Genomic DNA, 27,445 nt, shown 5'->3' with positions numbered 1-27,445 from the left:
CCAAGATGAGTGTCTGCTCTTGCTGTTGAGATGTCAGGGTCAGGCTGCTGACCACAAGAAGAGGTACCGAGTTCCAGATGGAAAGGACTGCATCTGAGGCTTAGAACACCAGTCATTTCCTCTGCTCTTGGCTCCTAGCCTTGCATTTGGCTTCCTAAGCCTGTTTCTCTTGCAGTGTTGTCATGTAGACCCCATGGTTGATTCAGAGACAGGAAATCACTGTAGAAAGGAAGACTAGCTCAGTGAGAAGCCACTGCACCACACTGCTTCAGCTGCGGTACTTAAAAATATTGGCTAACGTGTCTAAGTCATGTCAAAGAGTAGAAGAGAAGGACAGTGGTTCCTAAGTTTTGATGCCACATCTTCTAAGAAAAAAGTTCCCCATGATGCTCTTGCTGCTGTTGAAAACTACAGTGGAACTTGTCTTTAAAATCTTTTTTTCACCCAAATTTAGAGTCAAACTTTCACCTTTGTCAGAGGGATTGGGTGTGGGGTATCTTCTTAGCTCACCACTTCCTCCCCTGCAGGCTCTAAAAACATGTATATTATATCCTTATTCACCTTAGCATTTCTAGCATAGACAGCAAGTGCCCCGTGCCTATTTGCTAGTTCTCTGTCAGTCTTCAGAGTTCTCTGATGTGACTCCCAAATGCTGGACATCCCGAGCTTGGCAATGAATCACTGTGGTGTCTTTCCTAGGAGGTCACCACTTACTACTGGTAGGTCATGTTTATTGAGCGGATTATTGACTTCTGGGCTTGGTCGTTATCTCCGTGACTGGGTTCATCCATCCATGCACCGCCATGTGCTATGAGGTCACTAGTTAAGTCTAAGGCTATAGAGTGTGTCTTTGTGGTTGGTTTATATGTGGAAAGGGAACCTATGACCTTCACCATCATCTCCACCCCCCATCTCGTGAGCCAATTGTCCTAGGAGTGGAATAGCTTCACACCAAAGCGCACATGACTGACTCTGAAGCTGAAGGGCAAGCAGGAGTCATAACTACCTACCAGAGCACCTAGAGATAAAATTTGCACAGTTCCTAAGAGTCCTTGGTTTTTCCCAAGGTTTGGGGAGTTGCAGTGTATCTGCCCTACTATAGGTCATCATGGCAGACTGAAGAAAGGAAAAGATTCTTTTACTTAGTAGCCCAATTATTGAATTGCAACCAATTTTAAAACCCCAGGACAGAGCCAGTCTGTTCTTCAGGGACCCTGAATTCAGCACGTCCAGTTGGAACCCGTCATCTGTACTGTTCTGTGCTCCACACCTACCTAACACATACCACCTGCTCCATCCCAGCATTTTTTTGTAGTCATCACTGGCATCACAAGCATGCCAGGTATCTGAGAGGCACCCCAGCCTCTTCCCTCTCCAAAACATCTCTTGAATCAATTCATTTCTTTTTTTCTTTTTCACTACTATCACTGCCTCCATTGTTTTTTTTCTTAGACCATTGCAGTAACCTCCTTCTAGCCTCTGCTCCCTCTAACTTACTTTTATTACTAACTTATTTTTATCTGCTTCAACATTACAATTAAAGGAAATTCCCTGGTGGTCCAGTGGTTAGGACTCTGCACACTCACTACCAGGGGCCCAAGCTTGATCTCTGGTCAGGGAACTAAGATCCCACATCCCACAAGCTGTGGGATTTTGCAGTTCAGCCAAAAATTAAAAATAAAATAAAAACTCAGATTCTTAAAAAAAATTACATATAAAATATACAAATTCAATCGATCCCTTCATTAGAATATTTTCTGTGGCTCCCACTGCCTATATGAATCAGGCCAGTGTTTCAGATAATTGGACCCTCTATCTTCTCCAGTTTTATTTGCTGATACTCCCTTTCAGGTGCCCCATGTAAATGGCCGCCTGCAAACTCCGTAAATTTTGGACTCAAGAAGATGCTTTGCCTTTGTCCATGCTGTTCTCAGCCTTGAATGCCTTTCTTAGCTCCTTCAAGACTCAAGTCAAATTACACCACTTTTGTCGAACCTGCCCAACTCAACTGGCCTTTCGCCTCTCTTTCCCCTTCAGGGGCCTCCTCTCTCCTCCAGATTCCCAAAGGCTTCAAGTAGATTTCTCTTACAGCACTTCACACACCACTTTTTCAGTTACGAGTATGTCTCTTGTGGATAGATTACAAACTCCTCGGACAAAAGTTGTTTGTATTCCCAGGACTGAGCAAAATCTCAGATTTTAAGTATTTGTTCAATCAGTGGCTAAATATGAGTAAATGTATATATTCACTAATAAATATATTAATAGGGTGCTCACTTTACGTTAAATAATAAAGCCTGGAGCTAAGTTAGAATCAGAGACACACAATGAGTTAAGTCTCAAATCAGAGCCTTATTTGTGTTCCTCTTTTGAGGTTAGCAGGCAAAACATGCTTGGATTCAGATCATTATAAAAAGGCATCATTGTTATTCTTTAGATAGACTCAGTAGAGAAAATTATGTGTGAAAATGAATCAAACTTTGTCATAATTAAATAATTTCCAGTATAGCTTTAAAGAATCTGTCTCAACATGTCAGTAAATGGATGGCTCTTTCCTGGTCAAAGGAAGTATTGAGAGGACCTCACTCCATCTCCAACTGGAGTGTTCCCTGCATCCTACTCTCCATGAAACAACCAGAATAGAGGGTGCAAATTGGTGGGTTTTCATCATCCACAATACAGGAAAATGGGATGAATTTTGAAAAATTCTCCATTCTTACTGTGTTTGACCCACCCTAGGAGCTGCCAGTAGGAATCCTGAAAAGACGGCAGGTTCCAAGATTATAGGCCTTTTTTTTGGGGGGGGGGTCTGTAAGTTTTTGGCACCCATTGAAGTTGTGCAATAAAAGAAGGTGTCATGATCTTCCCATAATTCAATTAGCTAAAAACAGCTGGCAATTTATGTTGCCTTTTTGCTGATAAGAAAGCAGCATGGTCAGCTCCTATCCTGTTTGAGACCCTGATGGGCATGAGTAAGATTAGGTTAGAGTGGGCTTCCCAGGTGGCTCAGTGGGTGAAGAATCCACCTGCAATGCAGGAGACGCAGGCAGGCCCAGGTTCGATCCCCGGGTTGGGAAGATCTCCTGGAGGAGGGCATGGTAACCCCCTTCAGTATTCTAGCCTGGAGAATCCCATAGACACAGGAGCCTGGTGGCTGCAGTCCACAGGCTTGTAGAGAGTCAGTCATGACTGGAGGGACTGAACGCACAGCACACAGTGGGCACCTGGTTCTCAGTACCCTGACCCTAGATGCCCTCTGCACGGCCCCCTTCGATGAGTTTTCAGTTGAGGATTTTTCAACAATGAATCTTCCATATTGTGCAAATCACTGGCCTTCAAACTTTTGAACCACATCAAGAAGCATATTTTCTATCACAATCCAATTCATACACTCTCCCTGAAAACTTTCTTGAGATAGTACTTTTACTATGTGCTTTACTGATATTTACATTGTTAGTTACTAGCAGGTTATCTAACTTCTTGTAACCTCAATTTTATCATATATAAATTAGGGATATGAATACCTCTCTTTTTTTTTTTTTGGCTAGGATAAATGAAATTAACATAAATTACCCAGCACTGTGCATGATGCAATAAATACTTTTACTCACCTTTCTTCATAAACAGTACTTGGGTAATTTATATTCTAAAAGACTTATCTTGGGTTTACGTTAGAGCATGATTGTTGTAGTTTTTATTTAAAACATTATTTTTGTGAGGTATTTTTGAAAGGAAATGACTCACTGAAAAAGTGAAGGTCAGTTAAAGGCTTTAAATTTTGAAATAATAGAAAGCATTCTAATTTTAGCCACTTACATGTACTTTTTATGAAAGTGTTAGCTCTTCTTCAAGCCACTTATTGAAGAAACTTATTTATTACCAAAATTGAATCTTTGTTAAGTGCCTCAGGGTACAGGGACCAAACACGAGAGCACTAATTGAAGTGTATAAAGTAAGAAACTGGAGTACTGTGTAAGATAGGAAATCTAGTCTTTTTTTAATTTAATTTTTATTTTGTATTAGAGTATACTTGATTTACAATGTTATGTTGGTTTAAGGTGTACAGCAGAGTGATTCAGTTACACATATTTTTCAGATTCTTTCCCCCATAGGTTATTACAGAATATTGAGTAGAGTTCTCTATGTTCTACAGTAGGTCCTTGTTGATTATCTGTTTTATATAAAGTAGTGTGAATATGTTAATCCTGAACTCCTAATTCATTCATCCCCCTCCCTTTCCCCTTTGGTAGCCATAAGGAAATCTAGTTTTAAAAGAAAGCATTCTCCAGATGCAGTTCTAGGGAGAAGGAAGATTTAGGAGGAGAGATGCTTCACTTGGAAGGTAACTATAGATTCGGTATTTGAAAACAAGCACCCAAGAAGCAAGCAGCCCTGTTTATGTGTGATTTTCTTTGCAAGAAAATGATACAAGTTGCAATCAGAGATTCAGGGACAATACATCCTGCCCCCACTTTGGGGTAGGAATGATTTAACCTGTGCTAAGAAGAACTAAGTATCTTTCTTTAATGTTCATAATGCAACATAAGAATTAAGCATCCAAAATCACATTTGCAAATAATAAGGAAATGTAAAGTGACTCAAAAAATAAGCACAAAGTTTTCACTGGAATCATGATTTCTGAACTAATTAAGGGTGGTCTAGCATTTTGCCATTTTCAAAGTACTTTTACAATTGAAATTTGATCCTTATAACAATAGGGTTTGGTAGATCAAACATCGTTATCATTTTAATATCAGGATGTAGAAACTGTTTCAGAGAAGTTATTTTGCTCAGGCTTATGCAACAAGGAGTTTTTTTAACCTTTTATTTTGTATTGGAGTATAGCCAATTAGCAATGTTGTGATAGTTTCAGCAAAGGACAGCAAAGGAACTCAGACATACATATACATGTATCCATTCCCCCAAAACCCCTCTCCCATCCAGGCTGCCACATAACTTTGAGCAGCATTCCCTGTGCTGTACAGTAAGACCAAAGAATAAAAAGGTTTTAAAATGCCAAACTGATGCTCTTTCAACTTAAAAGACAGTAAACTTGTTAGTTACACTTTGCCATAACACAGATTCCACGGAGACACACACGACAACGACCCTTTCTATAGACCCTTTAGCAATTGAACACGAGAGTCAATTAATCCTGTAACATCCCTCCAGTGTGTAATCGTAGTGGAAGCTGAGAGATTTACGTGGAAAGTGAGAGGTTTACCTGAGTTGCTTCTGCAGTCAGTCCTCTCTGAGAGCAGTAGACTGACTGATAGATGTGCCCAAACATTAGGTCAACCGAGCATCAAAAAGACACGCGCTCCGAGTCCTTACCTTGTAAGGGGAACCACGCCAGCAAGCTGCAAACTCTCCACCACATGCTGTGCTCCGCTGTTGTCACCCTTTGTCGACTTCCTCTGGATTCTGAAATAAATAGAGCAGAGTGGTTTCTCTTGAGAGGGGGAGGCAGTGGCTCTGTGACCTCATGTCACACCTCCTCCATTGGCTCTGGAAGCCCCCTCTTTGTTAGCTGCCCTCAAAATACCTCCAGGTGGAACATTTAGGGGACCACATGTGTCACCCTGATGGTGGAGAGGGGTGAGTGATGTGTTGGTGGCACAGATCTTTCTACCGCACGTGGGTAGTCCTTATAAGTCAACGAGTTGGAGGGCTTTTGGAGAGAGAGGAGGTGGGAGAGAAATGAAAAGGTTCCTGTGTAGTGATGTCAGCTTCTTTTCACTTTTCTAGTTTATTAAACAGTTTAAATCAGACAAGTTTTGCTGAACCCTTGTGAATATATTTCTAACTCTGGCAACAATTTCCTATAGTTATCAGGGGGCAGAATTCACTAATTAATATATTTACTCATTTAAAAAGTCTATGTATCCATTCACCCTCTCCTCCCATCATTCATCCACCATCTGTACCTAGCCATCTTGTTCAGTACTGTTCTAAGATATGATCAGATATGAAAGATAAAGCCTTGTGTTTAAGGAGAAAATGATCTAGTGGGGGTGACAATATGGAGTTTTGGCATTTGATTCTCATTAACTGGACGAATTGAGGTAGACTTTATTTCATTTTTTCAGGGACACACTTCACAATACAAATAGACTTAAGTTTAGAAAATAGGTTAGTCTTCAATGTTTAGAGAACTGTTAAAGGAAGTAATATTTACTGGTTCTAGTTGAAATTAATGTTAACATTCTTAAATGTATTGATAGTTTGGGTAGGGAACATTATATCCATCAAAAATGTCTTTCAAATATTTTCCCTAATTTAACAGATAGAGAATACAAAGAGAGAAAATTGAGTTTCCTTGTAGAGTTTAGCAGGGTATAATGTCCAGTTTCTCAAATTGTTTGAGGATTTAAATGCCTTGGGCCCCGCAGCTAAGAAATGCAGACTGGTAGGGTCCACTCCAGACTGATTAATGAGAATTTCATTGGAGTGAGTAGCTGCTGGTATGTTTAGCAAGGTCTCCAGGTATCAGAAGGCAAGTGTGAGCAGCACTGATGGTGAGTTTTCTGGAATTGAAACCAAGAGATGTGGGAAATAGCCCCATCTCTGCCACCAGCTGGTGTGACGAGGGCCATAGAAGGTTCTCCTTGTTGAATATACTGAAATGTATGGACTTGCTTCTAGAAGTGGGGGATCAGTAGGTCGCATTGTTGTTCAGTTGCTAAGTCGTGCCCGACTCTTTGTGACCCCATGGACTGCAGCACACTAGGCTTCCCTGTCCCTCACTGTCTCCCAGAATTTGCCCAAGTTCATGTCCACTGAGTCAGTGATGCTATCCAACCATCTCATCCTCTGCCTCCCTCCTCCTCTTCTTTTGCCCTCAATCTTTCCCAGCATCAGGATCTTTTCCAGTGATTCAGCTCTTTGCATCAGGTGGCCTAAGTACTGGAGCTTCAGCATCAATCCTTCCAATGAGTATTCAGGGTTGATTTCCTTTAGGATTGACCAGTTTGATCTCCTTGCTGTCCAAAGGACTCTCAAGAGTCTTCTCTAGTACCGCAATTCGAAAGCAGCAGTTCTTCAGTGCTCAGGTTGCACTGTACCACTTTTCAAAATAGAGAGTTGAAGGATTGGGTTGAGGTGACACAGTCAGTGGCAGAACTGAGAGTACAAACCTAGACTGCTGAGTATTTGGTCTGATTCCCCTCACCGCCCCCGCCCCCGACTCCACCATAAGACTCCCTCCAGGACCTTCGAGTTTTTCTTTTTACAGCTCCAGGGTGCTCTGAGCATTTGGTTTTCCTGCTAATGTCTTGTCTCTGCTTTGGAGTGATGCTTGATCTGCTCCCATTAAGGAAGCCCAGGGGAAGTGCTATAAGGTGTCTTAGGGCCTCCCTTCAAAGGTGTGAGTTGCCTGTGGCTAGTTAGTAGTTTCTCAGGCTTGTTTTCACCTAGAAGCATGCTATTCCCTATAGAATTTTCTAACCTTCCTGTCAAAGCACAAGAAGAAAAGGCTTTACTTTTCCTCATGACACAATGGTGTCAGATGTGCTCTCATAAAGCCAGAAGCAGGTCTGGACTTAGTTACTGCTTGATTTTTCAGATCTTGAGCTTGTCATTTAACTTGAATGTATTTAAGAGGAGGTTAAAAAAAAATTACTGACAAGAAACAAAAGTAAAAGTGTCATCATGGAAGTTCTCATTTTAAGCTGATGGAAAAATAGCTTTGACCTCTTCGGAACTAAATTCAGGACCTGGAGAAGGGTCACTTTGCTTCTCTCTTTTTTAATCATGGTTTTCTCTAATTTTCTATTCAGTAAAAATGTGGGAAATTGGGTAGAAATAACTTAATGAATATAAGACTCAGGTGACCGGAGAATAACCATAACCCAGGTCAAAAAATAGAACATTGCTAGGGCTTCCCAGGTGGCTCAGTGGTAAAGAATCTGCCTGCCTGTGCAGGATACATGGGTTCGATCCAGTCAGAAAAATCCCCTGGAGAAGGAAATGGCAGCCCACTCCGATATTCTTGCCTGGAGACTCCCAGGGACAAAGGAGCGGGGCAGGCTACAGTCCATGGGGTCGCAAAGATTCGAACATGACTCAGTGACTAAGCAACAACAAAGGACCCCAGAAGCCCTCTTGTAATCAGACCCTCCCTGCCTCCCCCAAAGATAATCAAAGATAAATAATATCTTTACTTTTTCACTGTAAAAATGGTTTTGCCTGTGTTTGAAATTTATATAAATGGAATCATAAACAATGTGCTCTTCTGTGTTTGGCTTCTTTCATTCAATATTATGTTTTTGAGACTTATTCATACTCTTGCATGTAGATATAGTACTCTCATTTTCATTACTGTAGAATGTTCTAGTTTATAAATTTATCACTTTTGTCTATTCTTTTGTGGACACTTATAGCTGTTTCCAGTTTCGGAGTCGCTGAGAGTAAAGCTCTCAACATTTTTGTCATGGCCCTTGGAGCTCAAGCATATACCTTTTGTTTGGGTACTTTTCTAGGAATTATGTGTCTGCTTAAAGTTCTGTTAATGTACTCTCCCACCAGCAGCCCGTGGGGGTCTTTATTCCACCTTGTCACCCATGCTTGTCATTTCATCTCAGCTCTTTGTTTTATTGTAATTTTAATTTGTATTTTCCTGATGTCCTTGGAAAAGACCCTGATGCTGGGAGGGATTGGGGGCAGAGGGAGAAGGGGACGACAGAGGATGAGACGGCTGGATGGCATCACCAACTCGATGGATATGAGTTTGAGTAAACTCTGGGAGTTGGTGATGGACAGGGAGGCCTGGCGTGCTGCGATTCATGGGGTCGCAAAGAGTCGGACACGACTGAGCGACTGAACTGACTGACTGAGGCTGACAGCTTTTCTATGTTTAATAGTCACCTGGGTAACCTTTATGTGAAGTATTCATTCAAGCCTTTCCCCCATTTTCTTTATAGGATTGTCTGCCTTTTAATTGATGGAACTTTTTTGCATGTTCTAGAAATAAGCCCTTTGTCAGTTACAGGTGTTGGAAATACCTTTTCCATGTGTGTGGCTTACATTTTTACTCTCTTAAAATAAGCCTCTCTCTCTGTTTTGGCTACACTTTGCATCATGTGGGCCCTTAATTCCCCAGCCAGGAAGTGAACCTGTGCTCCCTGCTGTGGCAGCGCAGTGTCCTGGTCCTTAGTTTTAATGTAGTCCAGTTCGTCACTTTTTCTTTTTATGATTGGTGCTTTTTGTGTTTTGATTAAAAAATCTTTCCCTATCTTAAAAAAAGAAGTTCTGAGATTGAAACCTAAATCTGCAGCACAGTTTGTCCCAAATCTGTTGATGTAACGTGGTTTTAGTACAATATTCATGAATCAAATGGTCTCTTGTTTGAGAATGGAGACACAGGAAATTTGCCAGGTGTTTGTTTCACAGTAGGCAAGTAGGCACGTCTTCATTCTCTTTCAAAACACAAATTTGATATTATTCTTCTGCTCTGAAGCTTTTAGCGGCTTCCTTTTGCCTGAAGGCTATAGTACAAATTCTTTAGCAGGTCATTCGAGGCCATTCACACTCTGGCCCCAATCTACTGTTTCAGCCTTCTTTTCCACCCTGACCCCAAATGTACCCATAGAAAATTCTTGTCCTAGTTCAAGCATGCAGCACATTTTCATAGTCACAGTTTACACTGTGTTGTAGTTCACACTACCCTATCCGCTTAAACTGACCTTCTTTTTCTGAGGAGATTCTATTTGTCTTCTGAGGCCCAGATTGATCCGGCATTTCTCAAAGAGGAATAGTAATTAGTGTTTAAGAATATGGACTCTGGAACCATCTTTCTGGAATCAAAGCCTGAAGTTTTCTTATCTGTGAAATGGGTAGAATGACAGCACTCACTCCCTTGGTTGATGTGAGAATTAAAGGATGTGTAGAGTTTCCCAGGTGGCGCTAGTGGTAAAGAACCCGCCTGCCAACGCAGATGACGTAAGAGAAGTGTGTTCAATCCCTGGGTCAGGAAGCTCCCCTGGAGGAGGGCATGGCAACCCACTCCAGGAGTCTTGCCTGGAGAATCCCATGGGCAGAAGCCTGGCAGGCTACAGTCCATAGGGTTGCAAAAGAATTGGATGTGACTGAAGCGGCTGAGTACACACAGTGAGTGGAATAGTGGTGAAGAATCTGCCTACTAATGCAGGAGTTATGGATTCAGTCCCTGGGCCAGGAAGATCCCCTGGTGGAGGAAATGGCAACCCACTCCAGTATTCTTGCCTGAGAAATCCCATGGACAGAGGAGTCTTGTGGGCTACAGTCCATGGGGAATGCAGGAGTTATGGATTCAGTCCCTGGGCCAGGAAGATCCCCTGGTGGAGGAAATGGCAACCCACTCCAGTATTCTTGCCTGAGAAATCCCATGGACAGAGGAGTCTTGTGGGCTACAGTCCATGGGGTTACAAAGAGTTGGACACAACTGAGCACGCACAGTAAATACTATATGAGTTAGCTGTTGTTCTCGTCCATTCCCCCAGGGAGGGGAAAATCAATTCTCCACGTTCTTTGCCCCCATGATAGTTTCTTTTTATCATACTGGATCTTGTCCATTCATCTATCAATGGACATTTGGGTTGTGTCTTTGTCTTGGCTGTTGTAAACAGTGCTGCAATGAACACTGGGGTACGTGTGTCCTTTTGAACCATTATTTTCTCCCGATACACGCCCAGGAGTGGGATTGCAGGATCATATGGTAGCTCTATTTTTAGTTTTTTTTAAAGGAACTTCCATACTTTTCTCCATAGTGGCTGCATCAGTTTGCATTCCCAACAACAGTATGGAAGGGTTGCCTTTTCTCTACAATCTGTCTAGCATTTATTATTTGTCAACTTTCTGATGATGGCTGTTCTGACCCCTGTGTGGTGATTTGTCTTCTCTGATAATTAGCAATACTGAGCTTCTTTTCATGTGCCTGTTGTCTCCCTGTAGGTCTTCTTTGAAGAAATGTCTGTTTATGTCTTCTACCCAGTTTTTGATTGTGTTGTTTGTTTTTTAGATATTGAGCAGTATGAGCTTTTGTATTGATATATTTTGGAAAACAATCCTTTGTTGGTTGCATCATTTGCAAGTATTTCCTTCCAGGTCACAGGTTGTCTTTTCTTTTTTGAATGATTTGCTTTACTGTTGCAAAACTTTTAAGTTTAATTGGGTCCCATTTGTTTATTTTATTTTTTTATTTATTTTTATTTTTTTGTGTGTGTGTCTTTTTTGTTTATTTTTACTTTTATTTTCATTACTCTAGGAGATGGATCCAAAAAATATTTTTGCCATTTATGTCAACGAGTGTTCTGCTTATGTTTTCCTCTAAGAGTTTTATAGTATCTGGTCTTACATTTAGGTCTTTCTTCCCCCACTTTGAGTTTATTTCTGTATATGATATTAGAGAATGTTCTAATTTCATTCTTTTGATGTAGCCGTCCAGTTTTTCCAGTGTCACTTATTGAAGAGACTGTCTTTTCTCCATTGTATATTCTTGCATTCTTTATTATATATTAATTGGCTATAAGTGTGTGGGTTTATTTCTGAGCTTTCTGTTTTGTTTCATCTATCCATGTGCCAGTACAGATCAAAACAGTACACTGTTCTGATTACTGTAGCTTTGTTGTTTAGTCAAAGATCATAGGTATCTTTTACACAGTTTTATTGAGATATAATTGACGTAATTAATTGTATATATTTAAAGTGGACAATTTGATAAATGTTGGCATTTGCATACACCCATTAAATCATCATCACTATCAAAACAGTGAACATATCCAGCACCCCCAAAAGTTTCCTCCTGCCTGTTGTAATCCTCTCTCTTGTCCCTCTCTCTCTCCCCTCTTCAGCAGCTACTGATCTGCTTTCTGTCACTGTTCATCTCAAAATAACGTGAGAGGGTTCATTCCTTTCTATGGCTGGGTAGTAGTTCATGATATGAATTTACCAGTTTGCCCACTCACCTGTAGATGGACTCCTGGTTTGTTTACCACGGGATAGAGCTAAATAATTGATTATTAAATTGAATCAGTTGCAGCAAAACTTTAAAATAAGAGGAACCACATTGGCCTTTTGTGATAATTTTCCAATTTACAGAAAAAGTTCAAGGTTAGCAAGAGGTGTTAAAGTAAATGCTGGTTCTTAGTTGGCACCTGGACTGTACACTCAGGAGAGCTCCCCAGATTCTCCCTCCATTCCCCAGAGGCTGGACATGTCAGCCGGGTCCTTCTCTGAGCATTGCCTCCAGTGGGGAGAACCATTTTATCCAAGACATTACCTCCTCCAAGGGGCCCCTGAGAGGGGCTGAAAGGCCCTGTGCCTTTCACCTTTCCACCTGAAAGGCCTGCAGGTGGAACAACTCTAAAGAGAAATGGTCTAGCTCCAGAGCTCCCTTCAGGAAGGATCAGGGTTAGCTGAGACCTTTGTTGCCACAGCGCCCCATCTCAGCATCTCTCTCTGCCTTCATCCCGCTTCCTTCACAAGTGTTGTCCTGAGGTCACGGCTATAAACCCCAGCACACCAATCTCCATCTCAGCATCTGAAATAGGTTGTCAAATAAGCGAGTGAATGAAAAAAAATTACTGAATCCTCCACTTGAGATAGAAACACTGCTCTTTTTCTCTGAGCCTGAAAGGATGTTTGTCTTACAGCTTTTCAGAGCAATAAAGATCTTACTTTAAACTGTCCTCTGGAAGATGATGAATGTAACTGTATTCACCCCCGGATGTGCTGTCAACTGGTGGCCAACCTTGAGAAATGTCACGATAGTTCAGTGGACTCAGAGATGACGAATGGTCCGTGGGGGAAGTGCTGCAAGGCCGGCTCTGAGTGACATGGCCTTGTGGTTTGCATCATCCCTCCCACTCTCAACACCCTCACTTTAGCCTGCGACCCACAGGGGGCTCAGCAGGGGAAGGTAGCAAGTTGTGGCCGCTTAGCGAGTGGAGGGAAAGGGTGAGGTTGGAGCATAGTGGTCAAGGAGTGACCATCTACCTATTATATTCTAATGGAAAAGTGTCTACTGACCACTTTGTATGTGGGAGATCTCAGCGCTGAAAGCCCATTTGTCTCTTTGATCTGCGTTTTATGAAATCCCCATAGTATGCTTTCGTACTCATAGGAAGTAGCATTCGATAGGGTTGTGGTGTTGGGACAGATTTGAGAGACATAAACATCATCATCCTGGTCAACCTAGGTTGTCAGGAAGAAAAAAAAAGTCTGAAAAGATTTATCAAGTAGGTGAAAGATGGACTATTTGAAGGGTCAGAAAAGACAGGGGATTTCCCCATGTGTAGAAGTCTCTGGGGTTTTTGTTGCAATTACAAGAGGGGGCTAAACTTTCTTCTTGACCTTTCATGGCTCCTGTGACAAATCTGTGGCCTTTCCCAATGCCAGGCCCGAGGTGACCTGAATTTCCCAGCAGATACGGGATGCCCTATCATGCTGTATCCAGATTCTCTAAGCACTGGCATTGACTTAGAGCGCTTGGGGAGTTTCTAAACCAGAGCAGCAGCCTCTACAACTAGTTATTTTTCCTTTAATAGTTTGTTGATGTGGACCAGTTTTAAAGTCTTTGTTGAATTTATTGCAATATTGTTTCTGTTTTATGTTTTGGTCTTTTGCCCGCGAGGCATGTGGGATCTTAGATCCCAGACCAGGGATCGAACCTGCACCCCCTGCAGGTGAAGTCTTAACCACTGGATCGCTAGCAAAATCCCTGTAGCTAGTTATTGATTGAGAAAAGGGCTTCCTAGGAGCAGCAAAGCTTAGCGGGATGAGGGGGAAGGAGGCAGACAGACCTGACTTTTCACCTGGATCCTGTCACTAGCAGCCGTGTAGCCTCGAGAAGACTACTTGTCTCTTGATATCAGCATCCTCATCTGTAAACTGGGGAGAATAATCACAGGATAAGGTGATTGGGAGGTCGGAATCAAACAGAATCCAATGTGGCCAGCAGGGCAGCACATTGAAGATGCTCCATAAATCTGCAGACCTCAGGGAACTGGGGCTGCATCTCATCCCCATGGGAACCACAGCAAGCGAGATGCACTTGGAAAAGGAAAGGATCAGCTCAGTTTTCGTTCTTAAGGCTTCTGCCTACAACTTAATGTAATCAAACAGATCATTCTGAAAACGGAACCCAAGTAAGAGCCAGTTTCAGAAGGAAACTGTGGTTTGGGGGAACGGACCGCAGAGCAGCAAGCGCCAGCTTCTGGCGCAGATCTCCCAGAACAAGTGACTTCCCTTGGTGTCTTCATGTGCAAACAGGGGGCTTGGATGAGAGCAGTGTTCTGAAGAATCCAGGCACCAAGAACCGGGTGCCTCAGGGTTCTGAGATAGTTTCCTTAAAATTTGTTTCAAAAATATTTCAAACTATTTGGCCAGGCTCTGGAACCAGGCTGAAAATGCCTGGGATCTCAGATCTGGCAAATCCAGTTATGTGACTTTGGGCAGGTTGTTGATTCTAAGACTCACCTTCCTCTTTTGTAAATTGGGAACAAAAATAGCATCTTGAATAGGATTGTTGAGAAGATTAAAGACATTTACACAGGTAAGATAGGGCTTCCCTGGTGGCTCAGTAGTAAAGAATCTGCCTGGTAATACAGGAGACCTCAGTTCAATCTCTGGGTCTGGAAGATCCCCTAGAGAAAGAAATGGCCACTCACTCCAGTATTCTTGCCTGGGAAATCCCATGGACAGAGGAGACTGGCGGCCTATAGTCTATGGAGTCACAAAAGAGTCAGACACGACTTAGCGACTGAATAACAACACAGGTAAAGTACTTAGAAAAGTGCCTGATAGAGATCAGGCCCCCAGTAATGCTGGCTGTCACTTTACCAGCTACTAGACATCACCAATCTATTCATTTGTTATGCAGTGGGAATGGTTTCTGTGCTGGATTCTGGGCTTAGAGCAAACTCCAAATGCTTCACCTTGGTCCACAGCAGAGGCGGGCACATTTTTCTGTAAAGCGCCAAGTAGTAAAGATTTCGGACTTTGTGGGTCTTGTGTCCGCTTGTACTCACCTCTACCCTTGTGTCCAGGAAGCAGCCATAAGTAATATGCCAATCAGGGAACATGGCTGTTGCCAATAAAACTTTATTGTGGGCACTGGAATTTGGATATCCTACAATTATCGAGTTGTGTCCTGACATAATATTCTTTTTTTAAGTATAGTTGATTTACATTGTTGTGCCAATCTCTGCTGTAACAGCAAAGTGATTAGTTTTATACATATATTTTTCTTTTTTTAATACTCTTTTCCATTATGATTTATCCCAGGAGACTGGATGTAGTTCCCTGTGCTACACAGTAGGATTTGTTTATCCATTCTAAATAGAACGCTTTGCACCTACCAACCCCAAACTCCCAGGCCGTCCCTCTCCCTGCCCTGCTTGGCAACCACTAGTCAGTTCTCTGTGTCTGTGAGTCTGTTTCTGTTTTATAGATAGGTTCGTTTGTGCCATATTTTAGATTCCACATATAAGTGGTATTAAACAGTATTTGTCTTTCTGACTGACTCCACTTAGTATGATGATCTCTAGTTGCATCCATGTTGCTGCAAATGGCATTATTTCCTTTTTAATGGCCAAGTAGTATTCCATTGTGTATATGTACCATGTCTTTATTCATTCATCTGCCAGTGGACATTTAGGTCATCTCCACGTTTTGGCTACCGTAAATAGTGCTGCTAGGAACGTAGGAGTGCATGTTATCTTTTCACATCTAATTCTTCTGATGGTTTTCAGCTACTTAAAATTGTAAAAACATTCTTAGCTTATGACACATGCAGGCTGTGGGCCAGATTCTGCTTGTGGGCCATGCTTTGCCGAGCCCTGGTATACATGGCCCTGTTTCTGGGTCTGCCCTGCTCTCCAGCCTCATTTCTGCCCACTTCCTGCCATGCTTCTGAAGGTACTTCATGTTCACCACCTGCTAGGAAGGTCGCATTCAGTCAGTGTTGTAGAATGAAGGATAAGTTCACTGCCTCAGGATCTTACTGTCTTAATGTTTCTTTTCATTTTTGCACTACTCTTTTTAAAAATACTGTTTTACATGTATTCCCCATCCTGATCCCCCCTCCCACCCCCCTCTCCACCCGATCCCTCTGGGTCTTCCCAGTGTACCAGCCCCGAGCACTTGTCTCATGCATCCAACCTGGGCTGGTGATCTGTTTCACCCTTGATAATATACATGTTTTGATGCTGTTCTCTCTAAACATCCCACCCTCACCTTCTCCCACAGAGTCCAAAAGTCTGTTCTGTACATCTGTGTCTCTTTTTCTGTTTTGCATGTAGGGTTATCGTTACTATCTTTCTAAATTCCATATATATGCGTTAGTATACTGGCTGATTCATGTCAATGTATGGCAAAAACCACTACAATATTGTAAAGTAATTAGCCTCCAACTAATAAAAATAAATGGAAAAAAACAAAAGAAAATACGATTTTATATTGGAGTATAGCCGATTAACAGTATTGTGATAGTTTCAGGTGAGCAGTGAAGGGACTCAGCCATAAATATACATGTATCCATTCTCCCCCAAACTCCCCTCCCATCCAGGCTGCCACATAACATTGAGCAGAGTTCCCTGTACTAGACAGTAGTTCCTTGTTGTTTATCCATTTTAAATAGTGTGTACATGTCCATCCCAAACTCCCTATCTCTTCCCCCATCCTTCCCCCAGCAAGCATAAGTTTATTCTGGAAGTCTGTCTCTTTCTGTTTTATATATGTTCATTTTTATCATTTCTTTTTAGGTTCTGCATGTAACAGATGCCACACAATATTCTTCTCTGATGTACTTCATTCAGTATGACAATCTCCAGGTCCATCAGTATATTAATTTTTCTCATACAAGTTAATTATACCCGATCTCACTTACCTTGTAAAATCGTTCTGCGGATCAAATGAGAATATGCTTTTAAAACTATAAACGGTTATACAAATAGAAATCATTAGGGCAGCCTCTTGGACAAATCACAGAATTCAAGCAGCACACCCACTTTTTACTCTTCTTACTACAGGAGCTAAACTATGGGGCAAATAGGAAAGTGACATCAGTATGAATGAGGCCATTTTTATTCCTGTCCCTCATATTCCCCATAGAGAAGAGGAATGGCTAGATCTGTGATTTTACCTTGGCCTTGGCAGAAGTGATTTCATTAATGAGCATGTAGTATTACATATTTTATATTATCCCATTTGACACTCAGCTGGCACTAGTGGTAAAGAACCTGCCTGCCAATGCAGGAGACTTAAAAGACACGGGTTCAGTCCCTGAGTCAGGAAGATCCCCTGGAGGAAATGGCAACCCACTCCAGTATTCTTGCCAGGAGAATTCCATGGACAGAGGAACCTGGCAGGCTAGTCCATGGGGTCGCAAAGAGTTGATCATGACTTAAGTGATTTAGCACGCACGCATAGTGAAGTGAAAGTGAAAGTTGCTCAGTCGTGTCCTACTCTTTGCGACCCCATGGACTGTGCTGCTGCTGCTAAGTCGCTTCAGTTGTGTCTGACTCTGTGCGACCCCACAGACGGCAGCCCACCAGGCTCCCCCGTCCCTGGGATTCTCCAGGCAAGAACACTGGAGTGGGTTGCCATTTCCTTCTCCAGGGGATCTTCCCAACCCAGGGATCAAACCCAGGCAGGTCTTCCGCATTGCAGGCAGATTCTTCACCAGCTGAGCCACAAGGGAAAGCCCAAGAATACTGGAGTTAGTAGCCCATGCACGTGTAAGTCGGAGAAGGCAATGGCAACTCACCTCAGTACTCTTGCCTGGAAAATCCCACGGACATAGGAGCCTGGTGGGCTGCCGTCTATGCGGTTGCAGAGTTGGACATGACTGAAGCGACTTAGCAGCAGCAGCACACATAAGTATGCTATATGCTTATATGCTATAAAAAATTATTATATGCTCACTTTTACAGGTGAAATGAGTTTAAGGGACCTAAAAAGCAGCTGAGGCAGGATCAGAACCCGGCTCTACCTGACTCTGGAATTTGGGCTTCTTCTGTGGTACAATATCAAGTTCCTCTCCACTGATACAGACTTTCCAGATTGTCCCATCAATACAATGACAACCAGCAGGTTACATAAACTCTTGGCATCCTTTTGTGGCCAGGAGCAAGCCATCTGGGTTTTACATGTTTATTTCGGCAAAATGACGTATTCTCTTTCTTCCTAAGGAAGATGGCTTTTTGGTCCTCAAACAACTTAAAAAAAAAAAAAAACGGGGCTTTTTGCTGATTTCAGCTTAAATCCAAAGCACCATGATTTTCTGTGGATGTACAGGAAGCTTTTACACTTATCACAAAAGGGCAAAGTGAGCTTGGGAATCTCTGAGAAAGAGAACAGCCGAGAACCAGCTACAGGTGAACCGTCACTTGGTCTTCTGTCAGATGTGAACACTGGCTGTTAAGTCCCCTACCCTGCCAGGGTAGTCCTGGTGGTGCCAGTGAAACCTCTGTTCCTGTTCTGGGTGTGAGTTTGCATATATGGCTTATTTTAAAACCTATTAGCTCAACATATCATCGCTTTCCAGGTGGCACTAATGATAAAAGAATCCACTTGCCAATACAATAGATGTTAAGAGATGTGGGTTCATTCCATCCCTGGATTGGGAAGATCCCCTGGAGGGGGAAATGGCAACCCACTCAAGCATTCTTGCCTGGTAAATCCCATGGACAGAGGAATCTGGTGGGCTACAGTCCATGGGGTCGCAGAGTTGGACACGACTGAGCATTTGCGCAGAGAAACTCAATTATGATTGATATGATGATCATGACTTCAGAAATGGGGTCTGTGGCTTTTAGTAGTGTGGAACCCAGTTTGAACTGGAATTGCCCTCTCTCTTACCCAAATTCTTTCTCTTTGCATTGTTCCTGGTACCCCTCCTCCAGATGGGTAGTGGTGAGGGATGAAGGCTCACATGTGGGGCAGAGGAAGCGTTTTAGAGCTCACTCTTTCACTACTGGGTGGTATTTTACCTCTTCAGCCAGGATGTCTCAGAGAGATGCCCAACCGGAAGGGACCGGATGCTGTTGGAGCAGCCTCTTCATTTCCATCAGCAGCAAGTGCCCCTCTGGTCTTCTGAGGGAGGGGTCTCACTCTTAAGACACTATTGACCAGGGGGGATTTTTGCAGAAACTTAACGCCTGTGGTCGGCGATTTGTTACATAAGTGAATACTGAAATGTCTCTGGTCATCAACATCTGGGCAACGAGACATATTATTAATAAAACGTCTTTGGTCAATAAGTTGTTAATGGACACTGACAAAATAATAATGACCATAGTAACATCTGAAGACATGGTGGGAGTAGAGACCACTCAGTGTAATATAAGACTGCTCCAGATCGACTGAGGACACAGTTTCTCTTTATTAAATCATCTGGGAACCACTTAAATGGAGATGCTAATGGAATGGATGAACTAATTACAATGATGCCAGAGCAGTGTGGAGGAGAGGAAGAGCACGCGACCAGGAAGCGAGACGCCACAGGTGGTTTACAAGGGAGCTGGCAGTACAGTTAGGCGTGGGTTCCCTTTTTTATAATTACAAAGCCTTGTCACAAATAAATACACCTGAATCACACAGAAAATTAATGATACAATAGCCTTATAAAAGAGAAAGAAACCAACACACCTCCCCTAACAGCAGGTTTAGAATAGGTCTGTGCGTAACCAAAATGCTTCAGGGTGCTGTTCCCATCTTGGGTGGTAAGCAAAGGAAGCACCAGCACCTTTCCCATTATACATACATACATATATGCATATGTATATATATGTATCCTGTACAGAGTCCAAGAATAGTTGAGCAATTGTAAAATTCAAATTTCTGTGTGAGTTATGGCAGCTAAATGGTTCAGTATAAAACCATTCTAAGAACTGATTATATATTAAGTTTGACTATCCATCATAATTTTAAGCCTACATACACTGAACAAAATATTATATGTATTTAAAAACCGAGTTATTTCCTCTGCACAGAGGCAGTTTTTCCTCCCTTCCCTTAAAGTTTTGTTATAGCCAGTCACTTCCCTAGGAAAACTCAATATGTTGAAGTATTAAAGAAGCAGATCCAATTTTAATCCCAAGTTTAAATATGAAAAGCATCTGCCATCACTAACAAAATACCCCACATCACCTTTGTAAAGTGAACATTAAGCTAAATCGTACGGACATTAAATGGCTCTTTCCCCACCCTCCTCTGCAGCTCACATCCCTCCTGGGGAGGCAGCCCCACCGCATCTCTGAGCGTTCACACGTATGCAGGACTACAATTTAAATGCAAATAACCCTGAGCCGCATTATCTGAGGAGTCAGTGCAGACGCAGCGCGGCTGTGACTGTGCCTGCGAAAATTAAAGGGGTTCATCTGTATTCTGACACACGCGTGACTTAGGAGTACATTCAAAAGAGCAATTCATCACTGCTTTCAAATTAAACACTGGAGTTGCCGAGTGCCTAGGTTACGTGGAATGCCTCCCCGTTGATCACACAGGGCCGCCTTTCTACAAAGGCAACGAGATAGGAACTTCTCTGACTGTGGTTTTTCAATTAGTCCCGATGACAGAAGGTGACTGAAATAAGAGACTTGGTTTAATATGAACACAGCTAGTTGAGTGGAAAAGATACATTTATGATAATATTAAGCACAACTGGATGACAATCTATATGCATTTCAGATTACTGACAGGAAAACGACCACATCAGCCTAAAATGCAAGAAAATTACCAACAGTGATTTACCAAACTGACATCACTCCAGAAGATATTTTTTATTTTTATTTTATTTTTTGCAAAATCATCTTTCAAATATAAGGTTACTTTAAAATAATTCTTTGGTTAAAGTATAATGAAAATAAAAACTAGAAACTCCTCCAAGCCTTTCAATACAGGGTGAAAAATACCCCCTCTTTCAGCCATCAGATGGCCATTTAATCAGCCATTCAGATTCTAGGAATCTAAATGTAATGGAAAACACTGGATTCTGAACTCCTTGCTGGGGTGAAGGAATGCGCTCCTAGCTACCGTGGCAGGGAGAGAGAAGGAGCCTGGGAAAATGAAACCCCAGCTTGTGCATTAAAATGTGCCAATTATTCTAGTCCACAGAGGAATTGACTGGCATTTTAGAATCACTGAAACCAAAGTCTGTGAATAACACTGGGTCGTCAGCGGGATGATGTGGCACACGTGTGAGAGCGGCCGACTGTGTCAGACTTTCAAGCCCAGATTAAATCCTTTAATTTCATCTATTTCAGATAGCTTTCTACATTAAGAAAAAAGAATTCCTCTTACAGCAACCATTTGCTGCTTCTGTCTGGCATTTTCTTCCATTCCCCCTTCCTCCTTTCTCCTAACCCCCCAAAATATTTGTTAATAAGCATCAGCCTCAGATCAAAAAGAACCAGCCTGAACTTTGAGTTGTGATAGACAGCAACTGAGAATTTTAAATGGATATGAAATCACATAATACAGTTGTCTTTTCTCTTTCGTATATACATAGATGCAATGTAATTTCCAAAGAATTTCTCAAATGGGGTCGTCTGAGTTTAGTTTTTCAAGTAGGTAAATGTGGAAAAGGAGAATTTCATGCGAATTGAGATCATTCAGGCCATTCTGATCAACAATCTGGGTAATCAGAGGAATTAACTCTTTTACTCAAGGGTTTCCACCTAAAATTATTCAGAAAATTATTTCAGATCTCTGCTTGCCTTTGCTCACACATAGGACTGCAGCCCACCTAAACCAACCTATGGGTTATCAAAGGCCTAAGTCCACAGAGAGGGAGAGAGAGGGTAAGTTCTGAACTTTCTTCTCTACAAGTACAGACCCTGCCCAGCACACACTGCTACACTTTTCAAGGAAATCGGATATGAGATGTTCAAGCTTTATTCTGAGCACTGAAAGTCCATGAAAATTTGTGGAGAATCTAATAAACATTATAGATCTGGTGACGGTGGATTCACCTCATTACAAATAAAAGAATGACTGGCAGTGACATTACACTGGCCATAATGTGACTTTTCTCTAAACACCTTTAATGTACTTCCCCCATTTTGACCTGAAAACTTTTAATCAATCATGTCAGCAGAGTTACTTCTAGATCCAGAAGATGGATCAGTGTACAGTGATGGAAGAAATCAAGATTTGTTTCTTAAAATATAAAATTCATGACATCTTTCTCTAAGTGACTTAAACCCAACAGTGATCCTCTTGCTGATTAATATATGTAGCCAGCATCCTTTCACTTCCTATTTTCAAGGATCATCCAATTCTGGTTTCAAATAGGAGCACAGATTTGTTTTTATATACCATGTGTTTTCTGCATTTGGGTTTTGAAGCTTATTTAATGCTACAGTATACATTGATCCTGTTTTACATGAATGTTCTCATCAAATGGCTGGGATTTCATTTTGCAGGTATATCCTAGCGTGAACTACACTGTCCCAGACCACTGTCTGCTACCATCAACAGTCAGCTAGTCACACAATTAACTAGACATCAATAACTGATGTTTTGGTTTGATTGTCATTTATTTTTCTTTTAAATAAACTCCCTCTAAATTCAGGAAGCAGGTGTGACGAGCTACCACAGGATGTGGCTCTCCCAGCTTTCCTCAAGTAGCCCTGCCTACCTATTTTAAATTATCATAGCAAAACAAACAAACCACCACGACAGCACAGTCAGCAGTGCGGTCGTGACTGTCATCACTTAAGTTCGTTCCCTGACTTCGCAGTACATCCCTGGCTGTGATGGATGCGTTTGTGGATGTTCTGTTCTGGTTGACATGTACTGCAACTGTATGGTGAACTGACCCTTGGTATGGTTTGGAAAGATGTCCATATTGCACAAGAATGAGCTTCTTGCTGACTCAGAGGATGTATCTGACATACATCTTTTGGAAATGTCAACATCCTTAACTGGTTAACATGGTCTAGACTCCTGGGGCAAAGGCGAGCAAATCGCAAATGATTCAGAAGTGCTGTGGCTCGTCAGGCTACAACATGAGTCACTCCAAGTCACTTGATGTTTTGCAAGTTTGTTGTGCCTACAATTGAATGCTTCACACGTGCATCTTCTCTTCCTCCTGAGTATCCAAAAGTGCTCTGGAGAGCAAAAATGCTTTATCTCTCCATTTCACAGATAGAAGCAAGAGGGTAGGACCGTAGCAAGAAGCTGCAGTCAGCTGTAGAGAAAATGTGATGGGGTGGTACCAGCGTAAAGGTTAGGGTCCCCGAGCAGATGTCTTGAGTCAGCAGCACTAGTGTGTGGGTCACACTGAGCATTGAAATTGATGGTAAGCCACATGTTTTCTAGTAACCTTAAAGGAATCCTGCAGCTTGGCTTTCACTGGAGCACGGAGTCTAGAAGAAAATCCCATCCCCAGCCTGGCAGCTTGGAGTCCCTCCAGCTGGACCTTCCTGCATCCTTCCTCAGGGAGGGCTGGCAGCTCCCTCTGGGAGGACCCAGGCTCCTTAGCCAACACATACGGAAGCGAGAAAATACCCTCCGCGGTAGCAGGTGCCCTGATGTAGGAAGACAGTTCTCGAAAGGGTCCAGAGAGAATGAATTTTATCCCTGAATCAAGTCTTTCTCTTCTTGACACAGTCTCACCCTAAGAACTTTAAAGCCTGAAAGATGCTAAATTATTCTTTGTCCACTTAGGATGTGGTGCAGGCTTCCCCACTGGTACTAAACACAGAGACACTTTTCCCCACGCCTTCCTCAAGCCTTTTCTTCTCATTAGCTCGCCCGGTTACTCTTGTAGCAGGGTCTCTCTCCAGTTGAAGCCCCCAGTTGGTCCATGGGTCAGAGGGAGGATTGGTGGGTCTGTCAGCTGCCAGATTCCAGTTTCTCCTAATTCTTCACAGGAACAAAATCCCAAGTAGGGGATCTGAAGGAAGATAGAAAAGAAAGGGAAAATAGAAAACAGAGGTTGAGTGCTTTACTTTTTACCGGGATGAAAGAAAATTCAAAGGGATGAATAGGGGCTTTGCAGGCAAGCATCCCCTCCAAAATATCACTAAAGAAAATGAAATGGATAAAACTGATCAGTTAGAAGGAAGAGTATTTACAGTGCAAGAGGAGTCTTTGGAAGGGATTCATTAAATGGTGGGCTCTCCTAGTATAGATAAGTAACTGTTTATAGATGCTTTCTTAATAGCATGGGAGATAAAAGCAATCATGCATAAAGCTAAGGTGCTAAGAGTTCATTCCCAATTGCAAGTCAGGCTGAAAATGCAGCTCAAAAGTTTCTGAAATTATACTCGGACAATGGGAAAGATTATTCGAGTTTTAAAAATGTTTCATCCTGCTTTGTGTCTTATTATCATTATTTTTTGGCATGTGTATCTAACGTTCAAAACTGAAGCTCTGCCCTTCCTACCTTCAGTGGGCATGGCATTTCAAAACTTATTTATGTGTGTGTGTCTGTCCAGAGCTGCGTTTATGAATAAGACAAAAGTCTCTACCCTCAAGCAGCTTACAGACTAACAGGAAGGAAAGACATATGAACAAGCTTTTTAAAAATGAGAAAAGAATTGCAATCAAGTTTGAACTGGTTTCTCTGGGGACAGATACAGGAAGCGTGTAACTCAGGCTGGAGGGAAGCGTGTGTGGGAGGGCGGCTGATGGAAAACCTCCACAGGCAGGAGGAGGAGGAATCCAGATGTGCTAGTCAGCCTGGTGGGTTTTCTGTCTCGCTGCCTTATTCCCAGGTTTGCCTTTCAGCCTCCTCATTTTGACTCACTGCTTCCTTTGGCCTACCCGCCAGGACCTCCCTTCCAGCTGAGCTGTCTAATTTGGCCCACAAACCTCTTCTTTGTCCAATCCACCGTCCCACAGGGAAATCCAGACAATTTGCTTATAATTCTTAGCTCCTTCCTAAATTTTAGCTCTTAGAAGCTAGATCTAGCTCAAACACATCTTTTTCTCTTACCCAAGGCCTGATAAAGTGCCTAAAACAGAGCCCCACTCAATACCTCTCGGTTGAGTGAACCAATAAATGTATCATCTTCCCAGCTCCAAAGAACTTTGCTATCAGTCAGCACTGAACCATTCTGAAACTGCAAGGCACCACAGGCCCCTGAAACGCAAATGGGGATTACCTTTCGGACCATCTGTACGAAGTCCTTGGAGTTCTGAGGTGACAGGCCTTGTAGTTGGCAGGTACATGCTTCCAGAGAAGATGCGTGAGCCACAATCAGGATGTTATTTCCTGGGGGCAAAAAAACAAGGACTGGAAAATCTGTTTCTATAAAGATACATGTAAACCTTGTAAGTACTAAAGTCAAGTTTTCCAGGGAGGGGCAAACATTCTCAAGAAATAAGACAGTTTGGCCAAGCAATATTTTGAAAATGCTTTGTATTGTTAAGGCAGGCTGCTGTCATTAAAAAAAAAAAAAAAAACACTTTTAATCTTAAAGTAACTTCACAGGTTACAAATATATATTTTACATATTATATATGTATATTTTATATACACTGTGTATACATATTATGCACTATGTATGTATATACACATGTACACCCCAGGGAGGTCCCAAGTATTCTTCACCCCCCTTCTTCCCGTAGCAACATCTTGCCTAACTAGAGTATACTGTCAAGACTAAGAAATGAACGCTGGTACAGTCCACATAGCTTTATTCAGATTTTACCAGGCTACCCAAGTCTATCACACGTGCAGCTTTCTGTAACCACCACCTCAATCAAGATACAGTACCGTTCTAAGTCTACAGGGCCCTCTGCTGTTTGCTCTAATGCAGTTTTCAATGCTGCCACTTGTAGAACTGTGAGCACATGAGACTTTCTGGTTGACAGAACATGCTGGGTTTCTTTACAGGGGTATGGGTGGTCCTACAGGGGTGGTAATGAAGTGAGTGGCTTATAAGTGGTAACTGAAATGTGGGGACCATCTACAATACTGTTAACCAGGGCTCCCCACCATTAATGTTCTAGTATATGTAAATCCAGCCTTTGCTCTACGAAGATGAATATTTTTAACTTTTTTTCGGGGGCGGGGGCTGGAAATGGGCAGACTCTTTTGTAACCTGTCCTCTTTACTAAAAATACTATAGTCTTACATATTATTAAATACTGAGTTCCAGGACTATAAAATTCAGTGGCAGACTTGAGTTGTATAAAGCACCGCTCTTGGTGGCAGCAATGATGGTAGGTGTGTTTGTGTAGGTGTGTTCATGCTCCTGGATCAAATTACAGGCAAAACTGTGTTACGCTAAAGAATTTATGGAAATTATAATAGGGAACCTCCTTCTGAGAGTGCAAGATATATAGCTGAGATACAAAATTCTGTTATTTCAAATAGCAACTAAGTCTGATGTATTTCTATGGAATATCTAGCATTTGAAGTACTCAGAATATGACAAATTTTACATGAAAGTATCTACAAGAGGGTCTAGACCTATTTTTCTTTCCTATTAAATGAGTTTGACAAAGCATGCTGAGCCGTCCTGAATAGCTGACTAACCGTAATGGAGAAATGATCACAGATTTAAGTATGGCGTCCAAGGTAACACCTACCTTTACTTTTACATTCACTTATGATTTCCTTTGTTACTTGGAAACTTCTACTGATATAGGTGTCATACGATTCTGAAACCACTAATTTGCTGACTGGAATGTGAGGTCTGCAATAGAAAAATGAACCAAGGCATTGAAAACATTTTGATCTCAAGACAAAGCAACTGACATTACTCTCAGCTTTATTTCAAGACCTTTCGAAAGTTCCCATGTTTCTGTTTATCCATTTCCCTAGAAAGGATGGAGGCACAGGAAAGAGTGCTTCTACTCTGCAGAAGTGGGGTTCAAATGTGCAGAATGTACAGAAGTGAATGCCGTGTGTGCATGCTGTCAAAGCGACCCGCTGAAAAATGAAACATTCAGTGTGGGTTTCCCTTGCAGGATGACCCAGAGCTGCTGAACTAACTTTACTGACAATCTGTCCTAGGTCACCCACGTACCAGGAAGCAAAGCAGAGGTTAGATCTCTTTATCTATTTAAGTAATCAGAGATTTCCCAAGCCTCTGTAGGCTTACACATGATATATAAGCAGTAACATGGTCTAAGTTTAAGGTGTACAAAGTACAAATTTGATACATTTTTACATTCAAAACAAAGAGGCACAAACTTAGTTATAAGATGAATACATTCTGGGGAAATCATGTCTGAGCTGACACCTCCATCATGTCACATAATTACCATTTTCTTTATTATGGTGAGAACAATGACTCTCCTAGCAACTTTCAAGTATATAGTACAATATTGCTAACCACAGTCACAGTGCTGTACATTAGATCCCCACAACTATTCATCTGGTGACTCTAGGTCTGTACCCCTCGACCAACCTCCCCCCACGGTCACGTGGTATGTCTGTGGGTGTCCACGCTATTCTACTGTTTCTGAGTCTGGCTCTTTCAGGTTTCACACATGTGATATGTCAAAC

General features: G+C 42.1%; 2 protein-coding genes across 2 annotated transcripts in view; both read right to left on the bottom strand.

The window, feature by feature from the left end:
• CRTAM (cytotoxic and regulatory T cell molecule) overlaps positions 1-5,564 on the bottom strand; it is a 28,480-nt gene extending 22,916 nt beyond the window's left edge. Inside the window, exons 1-2 of the mRNA XM_043482851.1 lie at positions 5,546-5,564; positions 5,335-5,424 (exon numbers count right to left, since the gene is read on the bottom strand). Of these exons, the coding sequence (XP_043338786.1) occupies positions 5,335-5,380 (46 nt within the window). The 5' untranslated portion in view covers positions 5,381-5,424; positions 5,546-5,564. The remainder of the gene's footprint in view (positions 1-5,334; positions 5,425-5,545) is intronic.
• Positions 5,565-19,341: 13,777 nt separating this feature from the next.
• UBASH3B (ubiquitin associated and SH3 domain containing B) overlaps positions 19,342-27,445 on the bottom strand; it is a 150,897-nt gene continuing 142,793 nt past the window's right edge. The window contains exons 12-14 of the mRNA XM_043481080.1: positions 26,524-26,630; positions 25,092-25,201; positions 19,342-23,878 (exon numbers count right to left, since the gene is read on the bottom strand). Of these exons, the coding sequence (XP_043337015.1) occupies positions 23,741-23,878; positions 25,092-25,201; positions 26,524-26,630 (355 nt within the window). The 3' untranslated portion in view covers positions 19,342-23,740. The remainder of the gene's footprint in view (positions 23,879-25,091; positions 25,202-26,523; positions 26,631-27,445) is intronic.

Source organism: Cervus canadensis, chromosome 11 (genome assembly GCF_019320065.1).
Source record: "Cervus canadensis isolate Bull #8, Minnesota chromosome 11, ASM1932006v1, whole genome shotgun sequence".
In the NCBI taxonomy this organism is placed as follows: domain Eukaryota; kingdom Metazoa; phylum Chordata; class Mammalia; order Artiodactyla; family Cervidae; genus Cervus; species Cervus canadensis.
The sequence above is the reverse complement of the archived record's forward strand: the minus strand, read 5'-3'. Positions and strand labels throughout refer to the sequence as shown.